General features: G+C 35.8%; 1 protein-coding gene and 1 pseudogene across 4 annotated transcripts in view; one reads left to right on the forward strand and one right to left on the reverse strand.

Annotated features, from left to right (window-relative positions):
• STK3 (serine/threonine kinase 3) overlaps positions 1-27396 on the forward strand; it is a 208760-nt gene that overhangs the window by 26029 nt on the left and 155335 nt on the right. For all 4 annotated transcript variants that reach the window (XM_006099988.2, XM_014465437.2, XM_023763619.1 and 1 more), the window contains exons 4-6: positions 4271-4385; positions 25444-25608; positions 26109-26276. In XM_006099988.2, coding sequence (XP_006100050.1) covers positions 4271-4385; positions 25444-25608; positions 26109-26276 — 448 coding nt within the window. The remainder of the gene's footprint in view (positions 1-4270; positions 4386-25443; positions 25609-26108; positions 26277-27396) is intronic.
• On the reverse strand, positions 615-3236 carry LOC106699044 (annotated as a pseudogene).

Here is a 27396-nt window from a genome sequence, read left to right on the forward strand (position 1 = left end):
AGATCTATGGAAAACTTTCTCTTCCAACAGTATATAAGATCCTTATAAGTTCTTTGGCTCATGAAGTGACTGAATAATGTTAGAGGAACGTTGTTGCTGGGGTGTGTTTAATTTTGCTTTTCTTTATTGTATGTTATATATTTAGATTATGTTACATATTTTCCATTAAGGCTGTGTAAAGGAAATTCAAGTGGTTATAGAAAAATAATACATTCCCCAGATCAAAAACTATAATTATAAAATTTCCCCAGAATTTCTATTTGGTACAGGATAAGAATGTGGTTCCCACAATTTGATGTAAAGGAAAGATTGAACATAGCATAATGCCAGGTCCATCGGGGGCTTAATACTTGGGTATTTTGCTATTTTTTTTGAGGGGGGCACCTAAATATACATGATTAATTTCTAACACATCAAGTTTATCCTGACAAATTTTCAAAATACAGTAATAAAGTACATATTTGATAGATAATACAACATCTTTAGTAACTGTGTACTTTTGTTTAAATGTGGACTGTATAGAAAATCTGTTGTGAATAAGGATGCAATTTATCAACTTGAAGAAAAACAGAAAACAAAAAAATAAAACCAAAAGCTCTTGAGGTATTTTCTTTTTAAACTTTCATGTCTGTGACGGGAAGCTGGAGAAAGCACGCTAACTTGAGACCCACAGATGACTTCTGAGAAAGACTTGGTGGCTTAGAAGCAGGAGGAGGAGTTGGAGATTACAGAAAGCTGTGGAGTAAAATAGTTACCCAAGGAACTAAGTCCTGAGTTTGAGGGATGTTTGATGGGTGGAGATCAATGTTTTACTCCCTTTCCCAGTACTGAAGACTGAATTGACACGGTCTCAGGCTGTTCTTCCTTTCCCTGGAGAGAGCTGACTTAAGCTGGCTGAGCCACTGGAGCTGTGCAACATCTTGATTGGATACTTGGCTTCATCCTGGACCAATTCCTGGAACTGATTGTCCTCTCAGCATCAGTCTTTGATCCAATAATGAACCAATTTGAATGATCAACTGTGGAAGAGTAGGATGGAGATATCTTGCAGTCACCTTCTTTCTCTTCTTTACATGGCTGAATTTTACCATAGTAAAGTGGATCACCAGGTGACTGCCAAATGGTCAGCTTTGTTTTCTGATACTGATTGCCAGATTCACACTTAAATACATAATCATCTTTTACATCATGGTCTGTCCAGACTGTTGGTTGTGAGTCATCAAATTTGATTTCCACTTTAGCATGTATGGCCAAATAGCAGGGACTCCATTTCCACATATCTACACAATTTCCTGCTTTAGAAATTTTGAGGTCATCATGCTGATCTGCTTTTCTTGCTTTTCCCCCCTAAGAAATCAGGTCATTTTAGTTGAGGAGGAGGTGGACAATGAGGTAGGTCCTGATGTCATTTCAGAGAGGACGTGGAATACCTTTGAAACACTGTTTCATAGGGCAGGTCTTCATCTTTTGCTTGTTATAGAGCAGTCTATTTGCAGTGCACGTTATGGCTATAGAAGGACCAGGACACAGTGGTTCAGCTATAGCGAGGTTCAGTGGCCTCTCAAGCAAAAGTTTGTCTTCCTGGGTTCACTTACGGTTACCACTTGTTATTAAATGTACACCACAGATTAAAGTAAGCATTGTTGAATGTAGGAGAATGTGCCTATTTTGGTAACCTAGAGATTTCACATTGCTGGACTGCCTGTAGTTACGTATTTCTGATATGATGCATCCACAATGAAGATACTAACATGAGATCGACCAAGATAGGAGGTAATTCTCCTGCATCCAAGTATTCTAGCAATTTTCCTTCTTCAAAGGCATTCAAATAGTCTCAGATTCTGATCCATTTTCCCCCCTGAGCCAAAGAATATCCCTAATTTCCTGGCTGGGGGGAGGGGACACTGGAGGTTGCCTGGCTGGCCCCGCCCCCATTCAGGGTGGGGGGGCCGATTGGGGGCAGGGCCGACCGGGGGAAGGGGCCAACGGGGGATGGGGCCTCGGGCAGTTGGCCGGCTGGCCCCACCCCCTGGTTGAACTCCCAGTCGAACTCTCTCGGTTGAGGGGACAATTTACATATTAGCCTTTTATTATCTAGGAGGATATTTTTAGAGAGAGAGGAAGGGGCAGAGATACAGAGAGAAAAAGAAACACTAATTTGTTGTTTCACTTAATTACACATTCATTGGTTGATTCTTGTATGTGCCCTGACCAGGGATAGAACCTGCAACCTTGGCATATTGGGATGATGCTCTAACCAACTGAGCTACACAGTCAGGGCACATTCCTCAATATAAAGTTTTTTAAATACAGTTTTTTTCCCCCACTAGATTGGTATTTTCTTCTTCTTTTTTTTTTAATCCCCACTTCTTATCACAAATACAGAAAAAAAAATGCTATTACAATCTCTTGCATGCATTGACTACCATAACCTTCTAAGTGGTCTACCTGTGTCCATATTTGCTTTCCTACATTCTAGCTTTGAAACAGCAGAGAAATCTTTAAACTTCTTTGATCTTATCTTGCGTAACTAGTAAAGCCCAATCTCCTTTCCTTGGTTTTGAAGTCCTTCATTGTTCTGCTCCTGCTTCCATCTGCAACTCCATTGTGTTCTACCTGACTCTTCACTCACATTATTCTAGGCAAACTGGTTTTGATTCCTGAAAATGACTTGCTCTTTCTCTCCTCAGGGCTTTTACACAGACAGTTCTTGGCTCCTGAATGCTCTTCATCTGGCTAACTTCTGTTCAACCTTTGAATTTTAGCTTCAATGTTATTCCATAGAGGAGGCCTAAATTAGATCCCTTCTGTTAATTTTTCTGTGATTGTTCATTTGTTCACTTACTAATTTTGTTTGTACGTGTAAGAAGGGAGGCTCTGAGGAGGAATGTAGAGCAAGACAGATGATTGGCGCCTATCTTCATAGAGCTTCTTTTCTTCTGGGGGAGGCAGATAAAATCAATGACAGAGTGATTACAAGATGTTGTAAGTGCTTTAAAGTAAAAAAGAGTACTGATAATGGAAGTTATCAGAGGATGACCAATAGTAGGCAGTAGGGATGAAACGGAATTAAATTTTAGCCCTGCAGCTACCGGTATTAGTCTAAGCCTTTTAAGCACTAACCTATCCGCTCTACCCTTGACTTCAAGACAGTTGAAGTTATAAAGACTCTGCTGAGAAGTTGTCCCAGACTCCTTTGGCGGTCTCTTTACGTAGTCTTTTCTACTACTTTCCATTTTTATTGTTTTTTGCTTATTTAATTCCTGTGTCTTATTTATCTTACACTGATGACACTTTCATGATAGCTGCTACTACAAAGAAATATCTATTGAACAAGTTGTACCCTAAACATAACATTCTTAATTTTTCCTTTCTATTTATGTGCCTTTGCTCATGGCCTTTCCCTTTTCTGGAATGTTCTTATGTCTCTTTTCTACCCCCATTTTGAAGTTTAACCTTTTTTTCATAAGTCAGCTCCCTTCTTTTCTACAGAGTTTTCTCTGATGGCTCCTGCATGGCCACATCCTCTTTGAGCTCTTTATAGCATTTTAGCTCTGTACTATTTAGTTTATGCCACCTCGAATTTTTCATCTTTTTATGTGAATATGGATAGTGTGCCTCTTTGAGTTCTGCAAGGTGTTTTACACATCAGTGTATATAGCATACCCTTAATAAATTTTGTTAAGTCTTCCTAAAACAACTTGGCTATAAACACAGTTTATTCTACTCTGAAAGACATAAAACCTTAGTTCAGAAATACTTTAAATTGTTAAAAATTTTAATTAACTGAATTTAAAGCAAAAAAACATTTTTTTCTCTCCAGAATTTTCAAAGGCCAAAATGAAAGAGAATTAAAAAAATTTTTTGGTCCCATTGAAATATAAAGTCTTTTAAAGTTGAGTGTTAATATTTTATTTGAAAAATCCTTTAGAAGATTTGTATTTAAAATGCTTTAGTTAAAGAAAAATATTTTCATTTGTGCCTTATGTTAAATAGTAGTTCTTTACCAAAACAAGCCTTAGTTTCTTGGGAATCACTGAAAACATTTGGGCCTCCTCTGGTTTGTAATCCTCCTAAATTTCATCCATCAATTAAAGACTAATTAAGACAGTTGGTAAACTCTACATATAGACAAATCAGTGTATAATAGAAGTTTAGTAATTAAGTATACTTGGGAACATTATGAAATGTTGAAATACTTTTCTTTGGGATTAAGAAATCATTTTCTTTGGGAATTAACTAAGTTTAATTGTCTATATATTTTTTGTAGCCCCTATGTTGTAAAGTACTATGGCAGTTACTTTAAGAACACAGACCTCTGGATTGTTATGGAGTACTGTGGTGCTGGCTCTGTCTCAGACATAATTAGATTACGAAACAAGACAGTAAGTATTTTTAAATTGTTTTGTTAATCTCATTTCTAAAGATTCATATTTAGAATCTGACTAGGTAATATTTTGTTACAAAGAAAATATTAGTGTGAAAAAAAGAAAAAGTTTTAGAGTGTAAAAGGATCTAGTTTAAGGCATGAGAACCAGCCACATATCTTTATGGCAAATTTAGGAGTCATATGATTGTGTAATTTATTTATTGGGATTAAATTTTGGTAAGTCACCAAGAACTACTATGGTGCTCCTCTTTTTCATTTTGTATTATTGTGCACAATCTTTATTAACTTGAGTTCAATAAATTATGGCTAGAATTTTATTTAGAGTTCATAGTATTCATGGCATTTCTTTACTTCAGTTTTCTATGTTATAATCTATGACTGGTAAACAGTTGAATTTTTAAAAATAATTGAAAAACAATTCTTGTCTTTATTTTTCCAAATAATATTGTCAGGATATTTGAAAGTGATAGAGTTAGACTACAGTGTTGTAATTTTGTGAATTTAGTTGTAAGTTTATCCTACTAATATTTTTTCTGTTAGAGAAAATAAATAGGATTTCTTTTGAAGGAAGTGAAATAAGTTTAAATAATCTCTGTTTTGACAGACTGGATTAAGTGATTTGTGACATTCTAGTTATATATTTGAGAATTTCTGTGGTGCTTAACTAGCATTTATGTAAATCAGATAACTCTTGAGTGGCAGAACAATGCTTTAAAGGAAAATAATTATACTTCAGTTAGAGATGTGGTTTAAAACCATTTTAAGGATAAACTCCATGCATTTGGTGTTTAAAATTACCAGATAGAAATATGAAGTACAAGTGTGTGAAATGGAAAATCTATTGTTTTGATTGTAAATATTAATGTTATCATTTTGAGTAGCTAGAAAGTATATCATCCAAGTACTTAATTTCTTGTCAATAATTACACACTGTGAAGGTATACTATAGTTGTGTGAGATGAATATGGATGGGATCCTTATCTTGGAAGTCTCCTTCACCAGTTAGGAAAGGAAAGATTTTAGTTTATATGCATTGTTTTTTAGAAGACAGAAGCTACTGAACATGTTGCAGAGTCATATATTGGGAATAGTCTAATTGCTGTTCTCATAGAACAGTGGTCCTTGGGCCTGGGGTGGTATGGAGGAATCTGACCACCATATGTGAGAAATCACTCAGAGCCGTATGATATGGATCAGGAGCTGGAGGTATATTGTCACTGGGTGTTGCCTTAATAATGGCTCCTGTTAAATCTCAAGATTATTTGTATCCTACTTTTTCTTCATTTATGTATTATCTAAAAGGAGTACCATTGTTATGAAGGGGAGCAATATATGGATATGTATCATTCCATTTAAAAAAATGCCTTGACATTTGTAAACATTTGATCATTTCATAGGAATGTTCACTGGAGTGATAATCTTGATTGTCTGATTTCAGAGTCCTGGTTGTTACTGATTGGCTGGTTTTCAGAAATGTGACCAGTGAAATAGTTGTCCTTGATCTATTTAAAACTCACTCTGAGAGTTATTGTTTTCATGGTCACAGAACAATCAATCATTTCCTAAAAGTATGGGAACCTTTTTTTTTAAGGTTTCTATGCTCTTTTGTTTTTATTGTATGTTTTGTTGTTTCTGTTAATTCTATATACATTTTTAAAACTCCTTTTAAAAATATATATATATGTTTTTATTGATTTCAGAGAGAGGAAGGGAGAAGGAGAGAGAGATGGAAACATCAGTGATGAGAGAGAATCCTCTATAAGCTGTCTCCTGCAAGCCCACACCCCCTAATGGGGATCGAGCCAGCAACCGGGTCTTGTGCCCTGACCAGGAATTGAACTGTGACCTCCTGGTTCATGGGTCCACACTTAACCACAGGGAAACACTGGCTGGGCCCTATATACATTTTAAATAGCATAAGGCATTGTCATTGTTTTATATTGTCAGTGTTTATATTTATTTATATATAAAGTATTTATGCTTCTTATTGCTCTTTATTCTTTTCTGCATTTCTCAATTGCTTGAAGAACAATGTCCTTTAGTGTTTCCTTATGTGTGGAGATGATGGTGATAAGATCTCAGATTTTTAAAATATAGAAATGTTATTTCACTTCATTTTTGAACATTTTTTGCAATATCGGTTTGGTCATAATGAATTCCTTTAGCTTCAATTGTCTGGGAAGCTCTTTATTATGCCTTCCATTTTAAATGATAGCCTTGCTGTAGTAGTCTTGGTTGTAGGAAATGGCTTTTCATCACTTTGAATATTTCATGCCAATCCTTTCTGGACTGAAGTGTTTCAGTTGAGAAATCAGCTGACAGCCTATGGGAGCTCCCTTGCAGGCAAGTAACTGTCTTTCTTTTGTTGCTTTTAAGACTCTCTCTTTGCCTTTAACCTATGGCATTTTAATTATGATGTGTCTTGGTTTAGGTCTTGTGATTCATCTTGATTGGGACTCTCTGCACTTCCTGAACTTGTGTGACTTTTTCCTTCACCAAGTTAGAAAAGTTTTCAGCCATTATTTCTTCAAACAGGTTATCTATCCCTTGCTCACTCTCTTCTTTTTCTGGTACTCCTGTGATGTGGATATTGTTATGCTTGATGTTGTCCCAGAGGTCCCTTAAATTTTCCTCATTTTTTGAATTCTCTTTTCTTTTTGATACTCTGCTTGGGTGATTACTGTTATCTTGTCCTCTAAATAGTTTATCCAATCCACTGTTTCATCTAACCTGCTGTTGATTCCTCTAGTGTATTTTTCATTTCAGGTATTGTATTCTTCACTTCTGACTGGTTCTTTTTTATGATTTCCCTGTCCTTTTTAAAGCTTACTACCTCTTTGCTGAAGTTCTCACAAAGATCATCCATTCTTTCCCTAAGGACCTTGATTATCCTTATAACCATTGTTTTAAATTCTGCATCTGGTATTTGGTTGCTTCCATTTCATTTAATTACTTTTCTGGGATTTCTCTTGTTCTTTCATTTGGGGCATATTTCTTTTTCTCCCCATTTGCCTCTGTGTATTAAGTAGATCTGCTATGACTCCCAAAATTATTATTATGGCTTTATGATGTATGTGTCTTGTTGGGCCTAGTGACACAGTCTTCCAGATCACCTATGCTCGGTGCTCTGGGAATGTTTCTTGTGGATTATATGCACTCTCCTGTTATAGCTGCGTCTTGAATGCTCTTGGCCCTTTCATAGGTGGAGTTAACCTTTCAGGCTGGCTGACTATAAGATAAACCTCAATCACCTAGTTTGAGTCACTTTGCATGGACTGCCCCTAAGGCAAAGTTGTTCACAGCAGTGTCTGGTGCCTTCAGGAATCCCCCTTTGGGTGTCCTGCTTGTGTGGCTAGTTGGGTCAACCTCTGGTGTGGTCTAAAACCCACCACTGGTTCTGGGTCCACTTGCATGAGGTTCAGGTACAGGTTTATGTCAGACGTTGTGTGTAACCAACATCTTGAACTACCTGTCTAGAAGTATCACTCTATTCACTGTTTGTGGCTACATCTGCTGGGACTGAGTGTGTATGGGAGGGGCCAATCTGTGTACAATGGTCAGCTCCTCCAGCTTTGAGCTGGGGGCAGATCTATAAAAGGTCCAAGGTTCCCTAAGGTCTACCTCCACATGTCAGCTACTCCACCTCCCCTAGAGGCCTGGTCTTCCTCTAGAGCAGCAGTTCTCAACCTGTGGGTCGTGAACAATGAAAATACATCCTGCATATCAGATATTTACATTACGATTCATAACAGTAGCAAAATTACAGTTATGAAGTAGCAACCTTAAATGGCACACTGGATCAGATAGATTTAATTGATATCTTCAGAGCATTTCACCCCAAAGCAGCAGGATATACATTCGTTTCAAGGGCATATGGAACATTTTCTAGGTTAGACCACATGTTATGACACAAAACGAGTCTTAATTCAAGAAGATTAAATTCATATCAAGATCTTCTCTGACCATAATGATATGAAACTAGAATCACAAGAAAAAAAACTGAAAAACACACAAAGACTTGGAGGCTAAATAACATGTTACTAATCAATGAATGTGTTAACAGTGAGATAAAAGGAAGAAATCACAAGTTACCTGGAAACAAATGAATATGAACACATAACAACCCAAAATCTATGGGACACAGTGAATACAGTCCTGAGAGGGAAGCTCGTAGCATTATAAGTGTACTTTAAGAAGCAAGAAAAGTCTTAAATAAACAGTCTAACCCTACACCTAAAAGAACTAGAAAAAGAACAACAAACAAAGCATAGAGTAAGTAAAAGGAAGGAAATAATAAAATTAGATTAGAAGTAAAGGACATAGAATCTAAAAAAACAATACAAAAGATCAATGAAACCAAGAGCTGGTTCTTTGAAAAGATAAACATTGATGAACCTTTAACCAGACTCATCAAGAAAAAAAAAAGAGAGGACCTGTATAAATAAACTCAGAAATGAAAGAGACGAAGTAACAACAGACACCACAGAAATGCAAATAATTGTAGGAGAATACTATAATCAACCATATTCCAACAAATTGGGCAACCAGAGTGAAATGAATAAATTCCTAGAAACATACAATCTTCCAAAACTGAATCAGGAAGCATCAGAAAATTTGAATAGATAATTACAACTAATGAAATCGAAGCAGTAAGCAAAAAACTCCCAGCAAACAAAAGTCCTTGTTTTACTGTCCCCAGCTTTAATAAACGTTTCCTCATAGTCACCTGGACTCATGTTGTGAAATTTTTCCTGCAGGAAGTCAAGAACCCACACACTACTGGCTGGCCCTAGGCAAACCCACAGCAGACCTGCTAAGGGCCATGTCCATTTTCTGGTAACAAAGGGGTCTAAACCGGATGACCAGTGATCTATTAGGGGAGGAAGGGTCACCTTGGGGTTGAGGTCCTTGTTTTCCCAGTTTTGCCCCTTGAAGGTCACCAGGGCAGAAAGCACCTGGGGCTTTCTGCCCTGGTGACCTTCTATATCTGGCCCATTGTCCTTGCTCTGCCCCGTCTAGCTAACTGCCAACCACACCTTGTGAATAAATAGTTAAAAAGCCAATATATTTTAAAATGATTGACATTAACATATCTAAACACTTATGCATTTCAAATGTTATATGTTGCAGAGTAGAAATATACAACTCTGACATAGAGGCTTTAAAAGATAGATTATATTTCTGATGAGAGGCTTTCTAAAGGCTCTCACAATGATCTTTGCATAATTGTAATGTTACGCCTTGACATATGGAAGAAATAGAGTTTGTGTCTTAGGTGTTCATTATATATATGGAAATGTTCTAAGAAAATGCCTAAGGTTATTCTCTTCCCTTTTGGCCTATTTATTGATTGGAGTACTTATTTTAGTTCAAGCTAGTACAATGAATTTTAGTTTGGCTCTTCCACAAACTTGTTTTGTGATCTGGGCAAGTCAGTTAACTGACAGGGAATTCAGCTTCATCTGTTAAATAATAAGTAGCATTTACATAGTGCTTTACATTTTACTTGGCAATTTTATTTACATTTTGTTTGAATGGAAAGGTTCAAAACGCAATTATTTATCTAGGCTCAGAGCTCTGCACTAGAAGTACAAATAACTCTCACAAATGTTGCTGTTGTTGCATAGTTTGCACATTAGCTGAGCAATGGTAATATGCATGTAAAAAGCTAAATTCCCTTCTGTGAATTGAGTTCTTTAGGAGTAGAATAGGTGAAGCATTTAGCAAGGAAGTTCGGAGAGAGCTTCATGGGAGAGAGAACCCTTTAGCATGTCTTGGAAGTGGAGGTATCATCTCCCATAAAATGCAAGCTCCAGGATGGCAGGGTTTTCGTCATCTTTGTTCACTGTTTTATCTCTGTTCCTAGGACAGTGCCTAGCATGTGGGATTCTCAGTATATACTTGTTACATGAATGAATGAATGAGTGAATGAGTGAGTCAGAGAAGAGAGGGCAAAGGACATCTTGAAAAGGGAATAATGATCTCTTAAAGTTCCATCTCTGAAAGTCCAATGTCATACGTACTCTTAGGTCACCAAAAGGAGAATGTTCCAGCATCTGTTTTAAATGGATTTACTTTTCTCATGCTTTAATCAATTGCTCAGAATTATTGCCACATTTTAGTTCTCTGGATCTTTGTTGGGATTATGATGTTACATAATTTTTTGTTTTTCCTGGAGTTTTTCTTATTTTTTTTTTTATGTTGAGAGAAGCAGCATATGCCATCTTTATCATTTTGCTAATAATGTCTTCTAGCTTCTTACTAATTTTGTCCATTTCCTGGAATTTATGTGATTCTTCTTTGAGAGGACATTCTTTGGAGTTTCCTGATTTCTTGTTCTAATGTGGACTCATTGCTTTTTAGGTCTGCTGTACAGCTGCATCCTTGGAATTTCTTTTCACTGGACTCCTGGGTTAGTGCCACTGTTTTCTTGTATATTTCCGGTTTCCTTGTTTTTTCGCCCCTGATCTGTATTCTTTCTAAAGTATTTTCTTCATGATATAAGAATAAGAGGTCAACTATTTGAGTCCTTGCACATCTGAAAATGTCTTTATTTTGCTTTCATACTTGGTTTGATAGTTAGCTTATGAGCCTTTTACAGAAAAAAAGTTTCTCTCAGAGCTTTGAGAATTTTCCTGCATCATCTTCCATCTAGTTTCGCTCACATTATAGCTCATGTCTATCAAGAGCCTTGTTTGTTTGAAAGTTTCCTTCGCCATCTCTGGAACTTTTTAGACTTTTCTCTTTATTTTAATGTTTCTGATGTTGCTGAAGGAACTAGATATGCCTAGCTGTACATCCTATTTGATTAGTTATGATCAGCACTTAGTAGTTCCTTTCAAATAAACCTTTGTATTTTTCTTCAGCTTTGGAAACATTTCTTTGATAATTTCCCCATTTTCTTCATTGGCTAGTGAATATCTTCAAATTTATTTGTTTTTATTTCTCCTAGATTTTCTGTCTTTTTTTTTTTCTTCTTCTCTCTTTTGAGGAGTATGGTGAGGGTGGTTTCATCTTTTCTTTCCTGACTCTTAACTGAATTTTTAATTTCCGCAGTTATATTTTAATTTACAAGAACTCTTTTGTTTTCGATTATTCCTTCCTCATGACATCTTGATGCAGAGACATGGATGCGAAAACTTTTCTAATCATTGTAAGAATGATAAGATTTTGACAAAGTTATTCTGTTTCCTGAATCATCTTTATTTCTTCTGGGGTTATTGTTTCACTTTTTCTGTTTACCCTGGTCTTGCCCATGTCAGAGCCCACCCGCTGGAATCTCACTGGAAACTTTGGGACAATGCTTTTGACTGGCAGGTATAATGTTAGGATGAATGGGCTGGGAGCTTGCTTTTAGGGACAGGCCCACAGAGGTAGTTTGTTCAGTTTCTTGAGAGAGGAGCCACGCCCTTCCTCCTGCCCTTTTTATTTTTATTTATTTTTTGCCTCGGGATAAATGCCAGAATGCATGTAAACTGCATGTACAGGGTGGGGGTAGGGGCAGAGTAGGGATGAGGAACCAATTCCTGTTCCATTTTCTTCTTTTCAGCCTCCATGGAAAAAGCTAGCCACCTTTTCCATCCCCTTCTCACTCCTGCCCTCCCCACCCAGTAGTTCTAACTTGGAGCCCCTCTGGAGTTCACTTGTTAACCAACCACTCCTGTTGTTGCAGACCCTTCTTTATCTGCTCTTGGCAGTGACTCTCTCCATGAAAATGCTCCCAAATTAATTATACTCTCTGGTCTTGATTCTTTTGTTACTAGTTGATTTTGTTTAAAAAATTCTCTGTCACTTAATGGAGTTTCAGGGAGGAAAGAAATAACTACGCAAATTAACTACAAATTCAGGTTGGTTTTTGAGCCTGAATCAGTGATATTTTCTCCACCCCCCACCTTGCCTTATGTATACTATATATACTTTCATACTCTTAGGAGTATAAATTAATGATTAGAAAGTATAAATTACTTTCAGGAGTAATTTGATAATCTCTTGTAGAGTTAAGGGTATACGTACTCTAGGACCCATCCAGCAGTTCTCTGTACCTGAGAGAAATCCGAGCACAGTTTTACAGTGACACTTATACAAGGATGTCGTCACACAGGAAATTAGAGGCAAATTTAAATGTTAATCAGCACGAGAGCCTGAACTAGAGGGTTGCTATTGTTCTTTCAGGCTCCATAATTTTGTAGCTCTTTGGTGAATACAAACTCCGAGAGTAGTATTCTGGCTGAAATCTTTTAGGGTACCTGGTACCCCAGGTGTATTGATGAGACTGACATGAAAATACCAAATAGATTTTGTGTCTTAAAACATGTATAAACTTTCAGTTTGGTACTGAGGAGAAATTTTTAGTATCTACTTCTATCAGGAGGAAATATATTTTTGTGATATTGGCTGGGAATGGGGTGAGGGAACACAAGATAATGCAGAGGAAATTCCAGACTGAGGAGAGCAACTCCTGAGTTATGTACCGAGGGGGCCAAAAGTAGGTTTGCAGGTGTTTGGAAAATAATGCAATAGTTAATACAAGAAAGAACTCAATTTCACATACTCACAACTGTAAACCTACTTTTGCTCTACCTTGTGTATGTATTTTCCTGAAGGCTGGTGGTGGACTTGTCAAGTAAAAAAAAATTTTTAATCCTCACCGGAGGACATGTTTTTATTGATTTTTTTTTTTTAAGGAGAGGAAGGGAGAGAGGGAAAAAGGGAGGAAAGGGAAGAAGAGAGTGAGAGAGAGAGAAACATTGATGTGAGAGAGAAACATCGGTAGGTTGCCTCCCGTGTGTGCCCCGACTGGGGACCGAACTGAGCCACACCAGTCAGGACAAGTCAAGTTTTAATTAGTCATCACTTTTTTAGAATTATTAATGACACAGAAGGCCATTCTGCACTGATTCTCAACTCCAGCAACAGACATTTGTTAGATTTTGTAAGAACAGTTACTCATATAGTATTGTATGTACTAGGTACTGTTGTTCTAAACACATTACATATATTGCTGCATTTAATCCTCATTTGAGCATTGAATGACCATATGAGTGAAGAACTGTTATTGGCCCATTTTTTAAGATAAGAAACTGAGTCACAGACTAGTAAAGTCGATTAGAAGGAAAGAAGGGGTTAAAACTATAGCTAATTGCTACAATTGAAGTCAGAGCACAGACTCTGGAGCCATACTGTTTGGGTTTGAATCCTGGTTCTGACATATGAGCTATGTGATCTTGGGCAAGCTTCTTAACCTCTCTGGGACACACATTTTTCATCTGCTAACTGGGATAAGAAGACTACCCTACTTCATTGAGTTTTCTAAAGATGACATATATGTAAAGTGCTAGGAACAGCACCTGGCACATAAAAAGCCCTATGTGTATTTGCTGTTGGTATTGTCATCATCGGCCTCTCATCCCAGTTATGTAGATGGGAGTGTCTTTGCATCGTGAACATTACATATGAGATGCGTTTGAGAATAATACAAAGGACTATGGAACCAAGGACAGAAGCCTAGCTTTCACTGTTGTTACTTTGAATTATCTTTGTTAATGAAAGGTAACACTTCATAAGCTAGAGCTTACATTTATAGGCACAGTGAGAGTTTCTTTAATAGGATCAGGCAGTAGTTATTCAAAATATAGTAGGATATTTTATCTTAGTGTCCTTAGAATTAATGCCTTGTACATAATAGCTGTTTTAGTAAATGCTTGATTTGTTGTATTTTAAAAATATGTGTTCTGCCTTTATCTTAATCATGTACTACTTCAAGCAGATTGTTTTTTTTGTGAAGACACAGATTTTTTATTAATTTAAGATTTATTTGGAACTTCAAAGTTTGATATTATTTCATTGTTAATAATAGACATTTTTTATATGTGTGTGTTTCTATCCCATAAAGTGCTTTCTGGGGTTTATATTTGCATCTGTGATATTGGACTAATTCATGTTTGACTTTCTTATTCACTTTGTTGCATGTTCCCCCTTTGTGTAATAGATCCTAGTTCATACAGGATTTACAACTCAATATATATTAAGTGCTTTTTTTGTTGTCTTCTGATCTCTTTTTCAGTAATCTTTTCATGTGGGAAAGGATTTTAAAATGTCTGCCCACTGACCATTTTCACAGTAAAGTATCAGTTCTCTTTCTCTTCAGATCAAGGGATTATAAGCAGCGTGTATATGTGTATATTTACATATGGTGTACGTAGTGAAAGCTTTCATTTTGAATCAGTAGTTCTGGGACTTTTTGATAGATTATTAATCTTTTTTTTTTTTTTTGCCTGACATCTGCAATCCAGATTTCATGAAAGACAACCTCTCTCTGCCCTTTTGTATATAATAATGGTTAAAATATTCTAGTTATGTTTCCTAATGTATGTACTTTGTGTTGAGCAGATTTGTGTTTTTCTGGAAGAATCCCATACATTTTTTATTGTTTAAAACCTTGACTCTTTCATATCCTCAAGCCTCATTTTTTGGGTGGGATGAGTTAGAATGGTGAGGGGTGGAAGGGAGTTACTGAGTTGCTCTGCTGTTTTTCCCAGTGTTTTTCTCATGTTAAATACCTGAGAGCTCCATTAAATTCTTTTTCCCAAGAAGGAGGGGAGAGATTTTGGTTGTAAAGAAGTTGGAATGTGAGGCTTGATGGATGTGCAGATAAAGTTTTACATATAAGCTTCCATGTTGCTTTTGAGATTTAGGTATTTCAGAGATTGCTACTTAACTCCTCCAGTTTCTCTAAACCAGGGGTGTGTACCAAGGACTGGTTTGTGTGATTATATCGTGTCATAAAAACTAATGGAAACTGAAGCATTGGAGGAGTTTTATAAATTGAGATACCTAAACGCAATATTCATACAATTTGGAGTAAATATTTATTAGGTGGGGGAGGCAGTACTAGGAATATGTAGGAAAAAAGAAGACTTAAGAAAAGTCTGCGTGCTTCTTTTAAAAGACTTTCCTTGCCCCCAGTTACTGTTCCCCTTTCGTTTGGGGGCAGAGAACAGAAATAAGCTTCAGAGATCTCATACTGTTGAATATCTGGAATAACTACTAGCATTTTTAGAGTTGGTCTGCTCAGTGGGTTGTGCTTTGTATAAACCTCATTTCCAGGAACTTTCCCACTTTTTGGTATTAACAAGTTTATTGCATTAGTTTTTCTTGGTTATGTTACAGATAACCCAGCCTAAACTGGCTTAAGTCAAAAAGGGAATTGATTTGCTCATATATTTATTGTCTTTGCAGGACTAGTTTCATGTATTCAGGTTGAAACAAATTACTTGAATTCATCTTGTCGTTCTGGTACCTCTGTATTGATTTCACCCTCACATAGACTCTTGCTTCATGGGTACAAATGTCTGCTAGCAGCTATCTGGGTCAGACCTTTCGAGTTGAAATCCAGCAGTCTTGTACCTCACTGCTTCTGAAGAGGTCGTGTGCCTTTCTCTGAGCAAATTGGTGTGGCCATTGGAATGTGATGTAATTGGCTTTGACATAGGTCATGTGTCTCTCCTGAAGCTAAGAGGGAGCTGACTAATAGAAGTACATGGTCTGAGGATGGGGAAATAGTGATTTCCTAAAGGGAAATCAGAATATGTTAGCAGGCCCTAGCCGGTTTGGCTTAGTGAATAGAGCATCGGCCTGTGGACTGAAGGGTCTGGGGTTCAATTCCAGTCAAGGGCACATGCCCAGGTTGCAGGAGGCAGCCAGTCAATAATTCCCTCTCATCAGTGATGTTTCTATCTCTCCCTCTTCCTTCCTCTCTGAAATCTCTTTTTTTTAAAAAGAATATGTTAGCAGGAGAAAGGCAAATGGATGTTAAAATGGCAAAAAATAACAGATATTTCTATATGTTTACCAACCACCAAAACAAAATATATCAGGAATTAATCATATTAAAAAAAAAATCTCGCCCTGGCTGGTGTTTCTTAGTGGTTAGAGCATCGGCCTGTGCATTGAAGGGTCACGGATTCTTGGTCAAGGGCACGTACCTGGGTTTCAGGGTCAATCCCTGGCCTCATTTGGGGTGGGTGCAGGAGAATTGATGTATTTCTCTCACATCAATGTTTCTCTCTCTCTTTTCCTCTCTTTTTTTCTCTCCTTCCTTCTCTCCCTTCCGCTCTCTAAAAAAATATAAATGAAAAAAATATCCTCAGGTGAGGATTAAAAAAAAAATCTCTAAAATAACTCTGGAAATGAATGTACAGTGTTAGAAGAGGTATCTAGTGACATTGGGAGTCAAAACTGTTTGGTCCTTAATCCTTTTTTCCGTTACAGTAAAGGACAATAACGTTGACGCTTCTCAAGGAACTTGTTTGTGCTTTGTAAGCAGTAAATGTTTGCTGTAAGCATTCCCCTGGGAAGTCTACTCATCAGGATTAGAGACCCAGATTCCCTTTAGATCAGGGTGGCCTGACCCTGGGGTCCGTGGTCCCTTCTCTTACAAAGATTTTGTCAACCTAAGCAGGTACTACTGTTCAGGGCTACACTAGAATCTTAGGAGAATGAGTCCTTTTGTGTGGAAAGTAATTATTGCTCCTTATTTAGTGTGTTTCCCATAGAGTGAGATTGAGTTCTAAGTATATTTCTCACATGCCTCTTAACATTCCAAGCCATATCATTAACGTGACCATGCACTGTCGGATTAGACCCTTCGTTTCTCATAGCAATCATGTGCCATGTCTTAATCTCTGATTAAATACATCTTAATACATCACGCTCCATCACATCTTTTCTAAATCCTTTGATTGGATTATACACACTTTTCTTTATGATTTTTTGCACATTACAACATAGTTCTTCCAATAGCCTTTCTCTTCTTCTACCTTAACTAAGTAAATTAAGCTTACAAAGGCATTTCGTTGCTTCCCTTGTTGGTACTCTGCCCAGTCTTCACCTTAGTTGCTATTCTTCTTGGCATTTCTCCCAGTCCTATTTCTTTTTCGTCAGTCAAGCCCACTTTCATGCACTTTATTTTTAAATTGTATGTTCTTCTCCTGGCAGACTGCCTGTCATTGCCTGATCCTTAGCACACCCTGGCAGTGGTCATTTGGAGCAATGTGGTTTAGTGGAGAGACTCCTGGATGTGGAACCAGAAGAGCTAGCGTCAGTTCCTGGGTTGTTACTTAGTAGCGTTGTGACCCTGGGTACATTGTGTAACTCCTCTAAATTTCAGATACCTAATCCTAAAATGGACCTAATATCATATTACTTTCCTTACCTACCTCAGTGTTTTCTTGTGAGGAACAAAGATGAGTGTCAGAGCAGTTTGTAACCTGTACAAATGTAAATTGCGATTTTATTACTGTTAAAGCTAAAACTTTAAAAAGTGCTATTTAGTTTTTAATTAGTAGTGATCTAAGAATTTTATATTTGTTGAAATAGTGGATCTTCTCTAGTATTAGAAAAACATATTAAAAATCATTGTGTTTTATCCAGTAAAGTCCTGTTTAACCTTAGGAAATTAAGAAATATGTGTAAGTTAATTTTCTAGATAATGGAAATTTAGCTCTTTAGGTGTGGCAGGTCTCCAATTTTAACAATTTTAGATGGAAGTCTTTGAAAATTATTTCACATAATTCTCTATACATTTTAACCAGAATATATAAACCCCTCCCCCTTTTATTTATATAAAGTAAGGAAAAAATAAAAGTAATAAGAGCACATTGTAAAAATTCCAAATGGTACAGAAGAGGAACTTAGTGTCTCCACTCATTTCTAAATTTTACTTCCTTTGGGTAATGTTAGTTAACAGTTTCCTGTGGCTTCTTTCAGCACACATGTATGCATATCTAGTTTTATATAAGGGATTTATACTATATGTGGTGTTTTATTCTTTGCCTTTTAAAAAAACTTCTGCTATATCTTAGCTATCTTCCCATTCAATATATATAAGTCTCTGTCTGTGTGTACATAATGTATTTTTTTTCAGTACTTTGGAAAAAATAAATTCCAACTTTTCAGTTTTTGTTTTTATAATCAATGCAGAAAACTTTTGTGCATATGTATTGGCATATTTGTGTTGTTATTGTCATTGCATAGATTGTGAAAAATTATTGGGTTAGAGGGCCTAAGCCGTATTTTTTTTGGTTCGTTTTTTAGTGCTGGGCAACTTCAGTTTGAATTATGAAAGAAGTATGGAATTTCCTTTGGTGTCTTTCTTCTTCACTACATGCTCTGACTCTACTTCATCTTCTCTAATTTTGTCTAATTTTGCTTAAGATGTTTATTATTAATTCCACCACAGAAATCTCCATTGGGATTTTGGGCATAGTTACAAAATGTTAGCTGCTATGACAACTAGCTGCTGCTTCTGCTACTACTATTACTACTACGGCTACTACTATAAATGATTTCATTATTATATCCTCCATACTGGCCTTCCTAATTCTAGTCTCTGGCTGAGAGTCTGCTGTCAGAGTTTTTCCTCCAGAAGTTCAGATATGATCATATCTTAGGTATAGGCAGCAGAGTTTGGCCCTAATCTACCTTCACATTTTGCACTATTTTCCCATATTCAAAGAACTATTCATTAGCACTGGATTTCATACATTTTTATGCCCATTGCCTTTACACATTCCTAGTATTTTCTTTCCTCTTTAGTCACCTGATAAACTTTGTTCTTTTTCAAGAGTCAGCTCAAAAGTCACCTCCTCTGTGAAGGCTTCCTAGAATGGGGGAGAATTGGTGGTGAGATCATCAAGGCTGGCAGGAACTGCATCATTCAAGCCTGAGGGTTACATTAGATGGCTTGAACTTTATTTTAAGAATACTGGTTCTGGTGCGTAATCAGCTTTAGGAACTGCTGTCCTGGCGTGTCCTATAGCTAATCCTGCTGTTGCAGTATCACTCAGTATTGTAATGTTTTGTTCCTGTGCCCTTCTCTTTCTACTAAATTCTGAGTACCACAAAGGCAAGGGCAGTGTACAGGCTTTCAGTAAATTCTTGTTACTGCCTGCTTCCCACGGTTGTGTTCAGGTGTTAAATGAAATGACACCTGTAATGTGGCTGATATAGTAAAAACCCAATAAATGTAAGCTGTTGTTGATGTTATCATTAGCATCACTGATAGGTAAACCCAGACTCGGGGAATACACAGGTTGTTTTCTTGAAAGAGGCAAGATCTTACCTAGGCCTTAAAAGACTGTGTAAGGATTGTATTACTGAATTTTGATTAAATGGTTTTCAAGACTTTATGAAAAGTCATTGTGAAAGTTGAAACTTAAAATTTTATAGTGAAATATCCATAGTTATCTATCTGTCTCTGGCACTTGAAAAGGTGAAATATGTCTCAGTTTTTTTGTTTCCTTGATATATAATAGATACAAGCATAGGATTAATGCATTACTTTATATGCAGAAATAATGTCAAAAGCTAAGTTTAGCTAAGATTGTCAAATATTCATTTTTAGAAAATGAAAGTTTTAAATTTTGTATGAACTTATAAAACATCAATTTGTTTTTACTGACATAAGAACATTAGGGCAGTATGTGTATTTTAAAATAGCTTGTGCTTGTGCCCTTGAGACAAGTTGGTGGGTCCGTTTTTATCAAAACCATATACACAGAGACATATTAAATGTATCATATTATTATACTAATCATATGACTCTAGAAACAAAAGTAACCAGAGGACTAAAGCCTATCAAAACCATCTTTTTGTTTTTGTACAATGAGATTCTTTTTAAATTTGCCAGTGAATTCATACCAGTATTGGAACCAGATGTAGACTTCCGTCTTTTACTATATTAGCTCAGCTATAAAGTCTCATTTTTATCCCTGATTACTGAGTGTTTCATTCATGGTTTATTATCTCTTCCTCACCCTCTTTTACTTATTTATTTATTTTGTTAAGACTATAAAATGTGATTCAAATTATTTTAAAATGACATTACCCTATGTGCACAGTGAAAGAAGTAAAGTGAAACCTGTAATGTATTGAAGATAACCTAATTAAATACACAAATGAAATACTTTGTTGTTAAAATTTTTCATTGGAAAGGATTCTTGATATCATTAAAAGAAGTGTTAGCTGTGGGTTGAGAATGGATCTAGTTTTTCATCTTAGAACTGAAAACTTACGTTCTATATAAAGCAGAACCTGTTTCCTGTGTTTTTTTCTTTTTCTCTCCCCTAAATGTTTTCAGTATAAACTTGACCATTTTGATATGGTTGGATATGGGTCTATCTGAAGTGATGAAAAGTCTTAATTATAGAAATGAAAAAGATACTCCTTTAAATTTTATATACACTATTGGGTATAAGTAGTTCTTTCTATTGCAAAATAGAAATCAAGCCACTTTTGGTAACTGGCTGTGTTTATATGTAAATAAATTTTTAAAAACATTTAAAGGTTGTTTGAGAAATAAAACTATATTTAGGAAAATGAAGGTCAGCTGACTACACAAACAAACTTTGCTCCCTTCCTCCCTCCCCTCCTTTCTTTAAAACAAGAAAGTGTCTAAAAGATATGAAATAAACATCTAGATCCAGGCCTACTGTGTCCTGTCCAATACAAATTCCTATCTCCTTCCTTTCTCATTCTTCTCCATTTGTCATACAAAATACTTGTAATGTGGCTTAAATGTTGATAAAGATATTGCTTTTTTCCAAAGTTCATTTGAAGCCATTGATATTTCAGAGAGACCAGGTAAACATTTATTTCTCCAAATTTGATAAGATTTACCTGCATTTTGGCACTTAGAAGGCTGAAATTTGGTCCATCATTTTTCTTATTTTAAAGAAAACGGGCTTTACTTGATTTCTGAGTACAATTCCTAACGATTATATTTGTACTCTTCAGTTAATTATTTGAATTACTCTATTGGTAGTTTTTCCTTTTTCTGGACAGCGAACTACTTTTTTTATTCAAAGCCCAATTTTAATGCCACTCCTTTTTCCTTCCCAAATTAATTGCTCTCAGCTGTGGTTCATACTAGTTTACTAGAGATTTTTTTTAATTGAATATAGATCAGGTACTCAATAAATGCTTCTTTCAGTGATGAATGTTATCGAGAGCTTTTGGAAAATAATTCTGCATTCTTAGATCATTTTTACACATGGCTTATCCTCTTCCTGTCTGCCACATGTGCTGTTAATACTCAGCATCATTGTGACCCATATGGGATAATTTTATAATTGATCCCTCATTGTTTTAATTTGCTTTTCTTTGATAATTAGTGCAGTTTAATGTTTTCCATGTATGTTACCCAGCTCTATTTTTAGTTTGGTGAATTGTGTATTCATTTTTTGCCTATTTACTTACTGGTATTTGATTATTTTTCTGAAGAATTATGTGAACTCTTTATAGTCTAACTAATTCTATACACTAAATATCTTACTATATTTGCTCTGAATACTTTTCTGTTATCTAAGCTTATAGTTTTTATATAGACAAAGCTTATAAATCCTCATAATTCTTTGTTTGCTTTTTAAGTTATAAACTATTCTTCCTGCCTACTGATTTGATACTTTGATTTTCTTCTATTTTTATTTAAATATTTTTACAATATTTAAATCATTGATCTGTGTTTATTGTAGTGGGATTAAATATGTGTTTTCAATAAAATACTCAGAAAGCCACCTATAATGTCCTCAGTTAAGGTTATTTTTTGGGCCAGGTGAGTCTTCTTACTTGTAGAGTTCATTAACCAGTATACTTGTTTTGTTTGGCATACAGTTTAAAATAATGTAAATTTGAATGCTGAGATGAAATAAGCACCCTGCCTGATGTTGTTTTACTGCTTGTTTATGGCTGGTATCCATTTTTACTGTTTTTGACCAATGGTAGCTGTTCTGATTGATTAGTATTATGGCTGGCTAATGTTCTCATTAGACATTGCCTTTACTGATTGCCAAATATTTTGAATATCACTCTTGGACAACTCCCTATTTTCTTATATTGAGACCAATTCATATATTTATGTTTGTGACATCTGGCAAATAGATGTATAGATTGTAGAGCCAGAAAACATGTGGGCTTTGTTACTTAACAGTTGTGGGACATTTGATAGAGCACTTAATTTCTCTAAATTGTTTCCTTATCTATAAAAAGGGATGATAATGTTTCTGTTTACTTAATTGAGTTGTGAGTCACATAAAATACCCTTTATAATTGTAAAGTAATATAAAAATTTAAGCTGTTATATCTATGTTGTAGAAAATATTTTCTTCATTTGATTATTGTTGTTTAAATTATTTTATTGAGGCATAGAAACCTTTCATTTAGTAATTGAAGTTAAAAGTTTTAAAGTACAGATACCAGATTTGAGCCTTAATATTCAAGTGGATTGTTAAAATACTACTACGCACAAATAATTTTCAATTAAGATATATCCATGTATTAGTATGAATGACTGGATGGATGTTGCATCATTTTTTGATTAGGGCAGAATATTAAGTGACCTCTGTAAGATGCACTCCTGTAACTCCAGCAGCCCTCTGTCTCACTCAGCCACAATCGTTGCTAGTTCTAGAGCCAGAAGTTATGGGACCTTCTCTTCCTGGCACTGGACCCCTGGGATGGGGGGCCTGGTGTGGGCTGGGAATCTCCTCTTCTCAGAGGGCACCTTGGCAGCTGAGATACCTCTCCCTATTTTTAACTGTTACATGTGAATGTGGGACTAGCCCGTTCCATGCCTGTGCCCCTCCTACCAGTCTTGATGTGGCTCTTTATGTCCTTAGTTGTAGGACTTCTGTTTAGCTAGACTTCAGGCAGTTCTAAATGATAGTTCTTAGTTTTATTGTAATTTTGATGTGGTTCTGGCCATCTTGAATGGAAGCTTGTATTACACTCTTTTCTATCAAATTATCATCAAATTATCCCTTCCCCTATAGAATATTAGCTGCATGAGAGCAAGGACACTTCTTGTTTTGTTCACTACCTTATCTCCAGCAACTGTTGTAATTTCTGGCATGTAGATAGTGCTTGGTAAATATTTATTGAATGGGTAACTGGCATTCTGGATTAGTTATCAAGTAAGATTTTTAGGTTATCACTGAGGAGTGTATGATTAAGAGATGGCTTGGAATTATCTTAAGATGTTTTAACTTGAAAAGGGAGAGGGAGATTGACACTTTAGGAGTTAACAGAAGGAGGTCCAGGTTGTTTGTTTGTTTCTTTTTTTTTTTTTATGAAGAAAGCACATTTATCCAAAGCGAACACATTATTCAAAAGTACTGCATACACATAGACATGTATAATATAGTTATGATGTTATATATTTAAGCCATCTCCCAATTTGCTTAGGGATTTTAATATGGTCAGGGTTTTAAAAAATTGAGGTGAAATTAACACAACATAAAATTAATCTTCTAAAAGTGAACAATTCAGTGGTATTAGTGCATTGACAGTGTTGTGTAATCACCACCTCTATTTAGTCCTAAAATATTTTCATCCTTTAAGCACTTGCTTCCCATTTCCCCAGCCCCTGGCAACCACTACTCAGCTTTTTTTCCTGTGGACTTACCTATTCTGAATATTTCATGTAAATGGAATCATACAATACATGCCCTTTTATATCTGGCTTCTTTCACTTAGCATAATGTCTTTGAGGTCAATTCATAGTGTAGCACATGTCAGTACTTTATTCATGTTTTATGGCTGAATAGTACCCTGTATGTATATATTATATTTGTTTATTCATTCATCTGTTGATAGACATTTCAGTTGTTACTAACCTTTGGGCCATTGTGAAGAGTGCTGCTATGAACATTTATGTTTGAGAACCAGTTTTCCATTCTTTTGAGTGTATAACTAGAAATAGAATTGCTGGGTCATATGGTAATTCTATGTTTAACTTTTCTTTTCAGTGTTTTGACTAACTAAATATTGTTTTCCATAGTGCTGTACCATATTGCATTCCCACCAGCAATGTATGAGAGTTCTAATTTCTTCACATGCTTGCTAACACAGCTTTCTTTATTTTTTATTATAGCCATTCTTGTGGGCATGAAGTGGTACCTTGTTGGAGTTTTGATTTGCATTTCTTAATGGCAAATGATGATGATGTTTAACATCTATCTTTTCATGTGTGGCCATGGGTATATTTTTGGAGAAATGTCTATTCAAGTTTCCATTTTCCTAGTCAGTCTCTGACATGTTCATTTTTCAGTTCTCATTACTAGGGTCAGAAATCCATGGTGTGGGTGGGTGAGGAATGCCCTGGCTACAAGCAGGAGGAGCGTTTTTGGTGCTTCATGCAAGAGTCTCTTGGCAGTCCACCCTTCACCTTTCCTCTGCTTTATGTAAAACTGTTTTTTATTTTCATCAAGAATGGGTTTGTGCCCTGGTGGGTGTGGCTCAGTTGGTTGGGTGTGGTCTTCTCTTGCAAGGAAATGTTGCTGTTCAGTTCCTGGTCAGGGCATGTTCCCTTCCTCTCTCTCTAAAAATCAACACTAATTTATTAAAAAGCACCCTATTTTTAAAAAGAAAGAATAGGCGGCACCAGAGGGAAGAGTGTCTGAATTTACTTTTTCAGGACAGATAGCTACAATATTGCTACCTCATTGTTAAAAGATGTGGAAAACACTGATTTCTTAGGGTCCTGTTGATTTTTGGGATGTTATGTGCTTTAGGAATGACATGTATAATGTTACAGAAAGGAGAAATTTAATGATCACATTTTCTTTCATTAGTAAAGTGTATAATTAGAGTGACAAAGATTATCAAAGAACCAGAAGAGGTTCTCAGATTTTTACCTTGTAGCCTTTTCCTAGAGCAGTGATGGCGAACCTTTTGAGCTCGGCGTGTCAGCATTTTGAAAAACCCTAACTTAACTCTGGTGCCGTGTCACATATAGAATTTTTTTGATATTTGCAACCATAGTAAAACAAAGACTTATATTTTTGATATTTATTTTATATATTTAAATGCCATTTAACAAAGAAAAATCAACCAAAAAAATGAGTTCGCGTGTCACCTCTGACACGCTTGTCATAGGTTCGCCATCACTGGTCTACAGGTTCCATGGTCATCAGAAAGGAGTGCTTATTACCCTGCTCTCTTGTAAGAGTTTACCTAACATGTTATTTCAATCAAGTTTTTAAAATATTTCTTTCCAGTTAACAGAAGATGAAATTGCAACTATTCTTAAATCTACTTTGAAAGGACTAGAATATTTACACTTTATGAGAAAAATACACAGAGATATAAAAGCTGGAAATATTCTTCTCAATACAGAAGGACATGCAAAATTGGCTGATTTTGGCGTGGCTGGTCAGTTAACAGTAAGTATAATAATTTTGGAAATACTTTTGGCTTGTATGTCTAGGTTTGATTGTGTCTCAATTTAATAACTTTTTGGGGGTATGGAAAGAAATGTGTAAGTTATTGTACTTGGGTAGAAGGAGCCATAATTAGAGTATCATTTATTAGTTTTATTTACAACTTAAGAAACGTTGAGTAAATATGAAAATATATGTAGTCATTGAAATGCTTAAGTGGTCGAAAAGGAAAGCTACATGGGTTAATTTGTGTAACTTTCCTTGTTATTGTACTGTCTTTAATGACGATAGTGGAGATAAGTTACTTGTGGACTCGGTTACTTTAGAACTGAAAATTCCTAAATATGTCATGTTATAACTAGTTGAAATTTTAGGAAAATAGTCAGTTTCATCTGTAATCTGTAGTATTGAAGTTCTCACATACATAATTTTAAGACTATGCTGGCAAACAGATTCCTCAGTATTTTTGTACTAGTATTTATGACTGTATAATGTTTTTGTAGGACACAATGGCAAAACGCAATACTGTGATAGGAACTCCATTTTGGATGGCTCCTGAGGTCATTCAAGAAATAGGCTACAACTGTGTGGCTGACATCTGGTCTCTTGGCATTACTTCTATAGAGATGGCTGAAGGAAAACCTCCTTATGCTGATATTCATCCAATGAGGGTAAGAAAACGATGGTTTTTCTAAAAATGTCAATGTTGTTAAGCATTGCAGTGTTGTAATGTCAGTGTAAGTAAATATAAAGTAAATCAAATACGTTCATCTGAATTTAGGTTCTGTGCAAAAATGGTAAAATTATCTGTCAAAGAATAGTGACAGTTAACTTCCCCCCTCTAAATACTTAATTGTGAGAAAAGAAGTGAAAGCTATATATGCTCTCTACAATCACTGTTTCCCTCCCACAAGATATATCTGTAAAAATTTCCCTGGCTTTTCAATAGAAGAAAGAGTTGGTAAGTTCACTACATTCCTTAATTCATTGTTTTCTCCATGTTGCAATGGAGGCATTGGAAGAAATCAGTTCTTTTTTTTCTACTCACCCTACAAATTCTGCCTTTCTGTGTTTTTGTTTATTTGTTGTTGTTTTTTAATCCTCACATTAGAATATGTTTATTTATTCGGGTTGGGGGGGGCGGGGGGAGAGAAACATTGCCTCCCATACGTGCTCCAAACAGAATCAAACCCACAACTTTTTGATTCATGGGATGACACTCCAAACAACTGAGCCTCCCGGCCAGGGCTGCCTGTTTTGTGTTTTTGTTTCTCCCCCTTTTTCTTCTATTATCTGAGGCTAATACAGTATTTTTAAAATTCTGATTTCTAATATCGCTGTGTACTTGTTAGCAAATCTTATTTCTTTAGTTAGTGCTTAGTGAGAAAATGTACTGTCTTTTTTATTGGATGTTATATGCTCTATGAACATCATTTCCAGGATAATTTTTGAATTTGAAGTACATACCTTGCATATTCAAGTCAAATTGCCTATGCTTTAGGGTTTGTGATGATACAGTTTTTACATTTATTAGTATATGAATCTCAATTTGTTATAGATCAGTATATTTATCTTTGTAAACTTATTGCCCTCTAGTGGCTGTAGTCACCTCAAGAAGGGATATAAGAATGAAGGGCAAAGAGAAAGAAAGGGAGAGGGGAGTGTGTGTGTGTGTGTGTGTGTGTAAAGAGAGAAGATGGTATCCGGGTGACTGGAGAAATGTGTGAAGTAAATAGGAGGAAAAATAATGCAGTATTTTAGAATATCTGGAGAAGAATAAATTGTAATTTT

This window comes from Myotis lucifugus, unplaced genomic scaffold (assembly GCF_000147115.1).
Source record: "Myotis lucifugus unplaced genomic scaffold, Myoluc2.0 scaffold_294, whole genome shotgun sequence".
NCBI classification, from domain to species: domain Eukaryota; kingdom Metazoa; phylum Chordata; class Mammalia; order Chiroptera; family Vespertilionidae; genus Myotis; species Myotis lucifugus.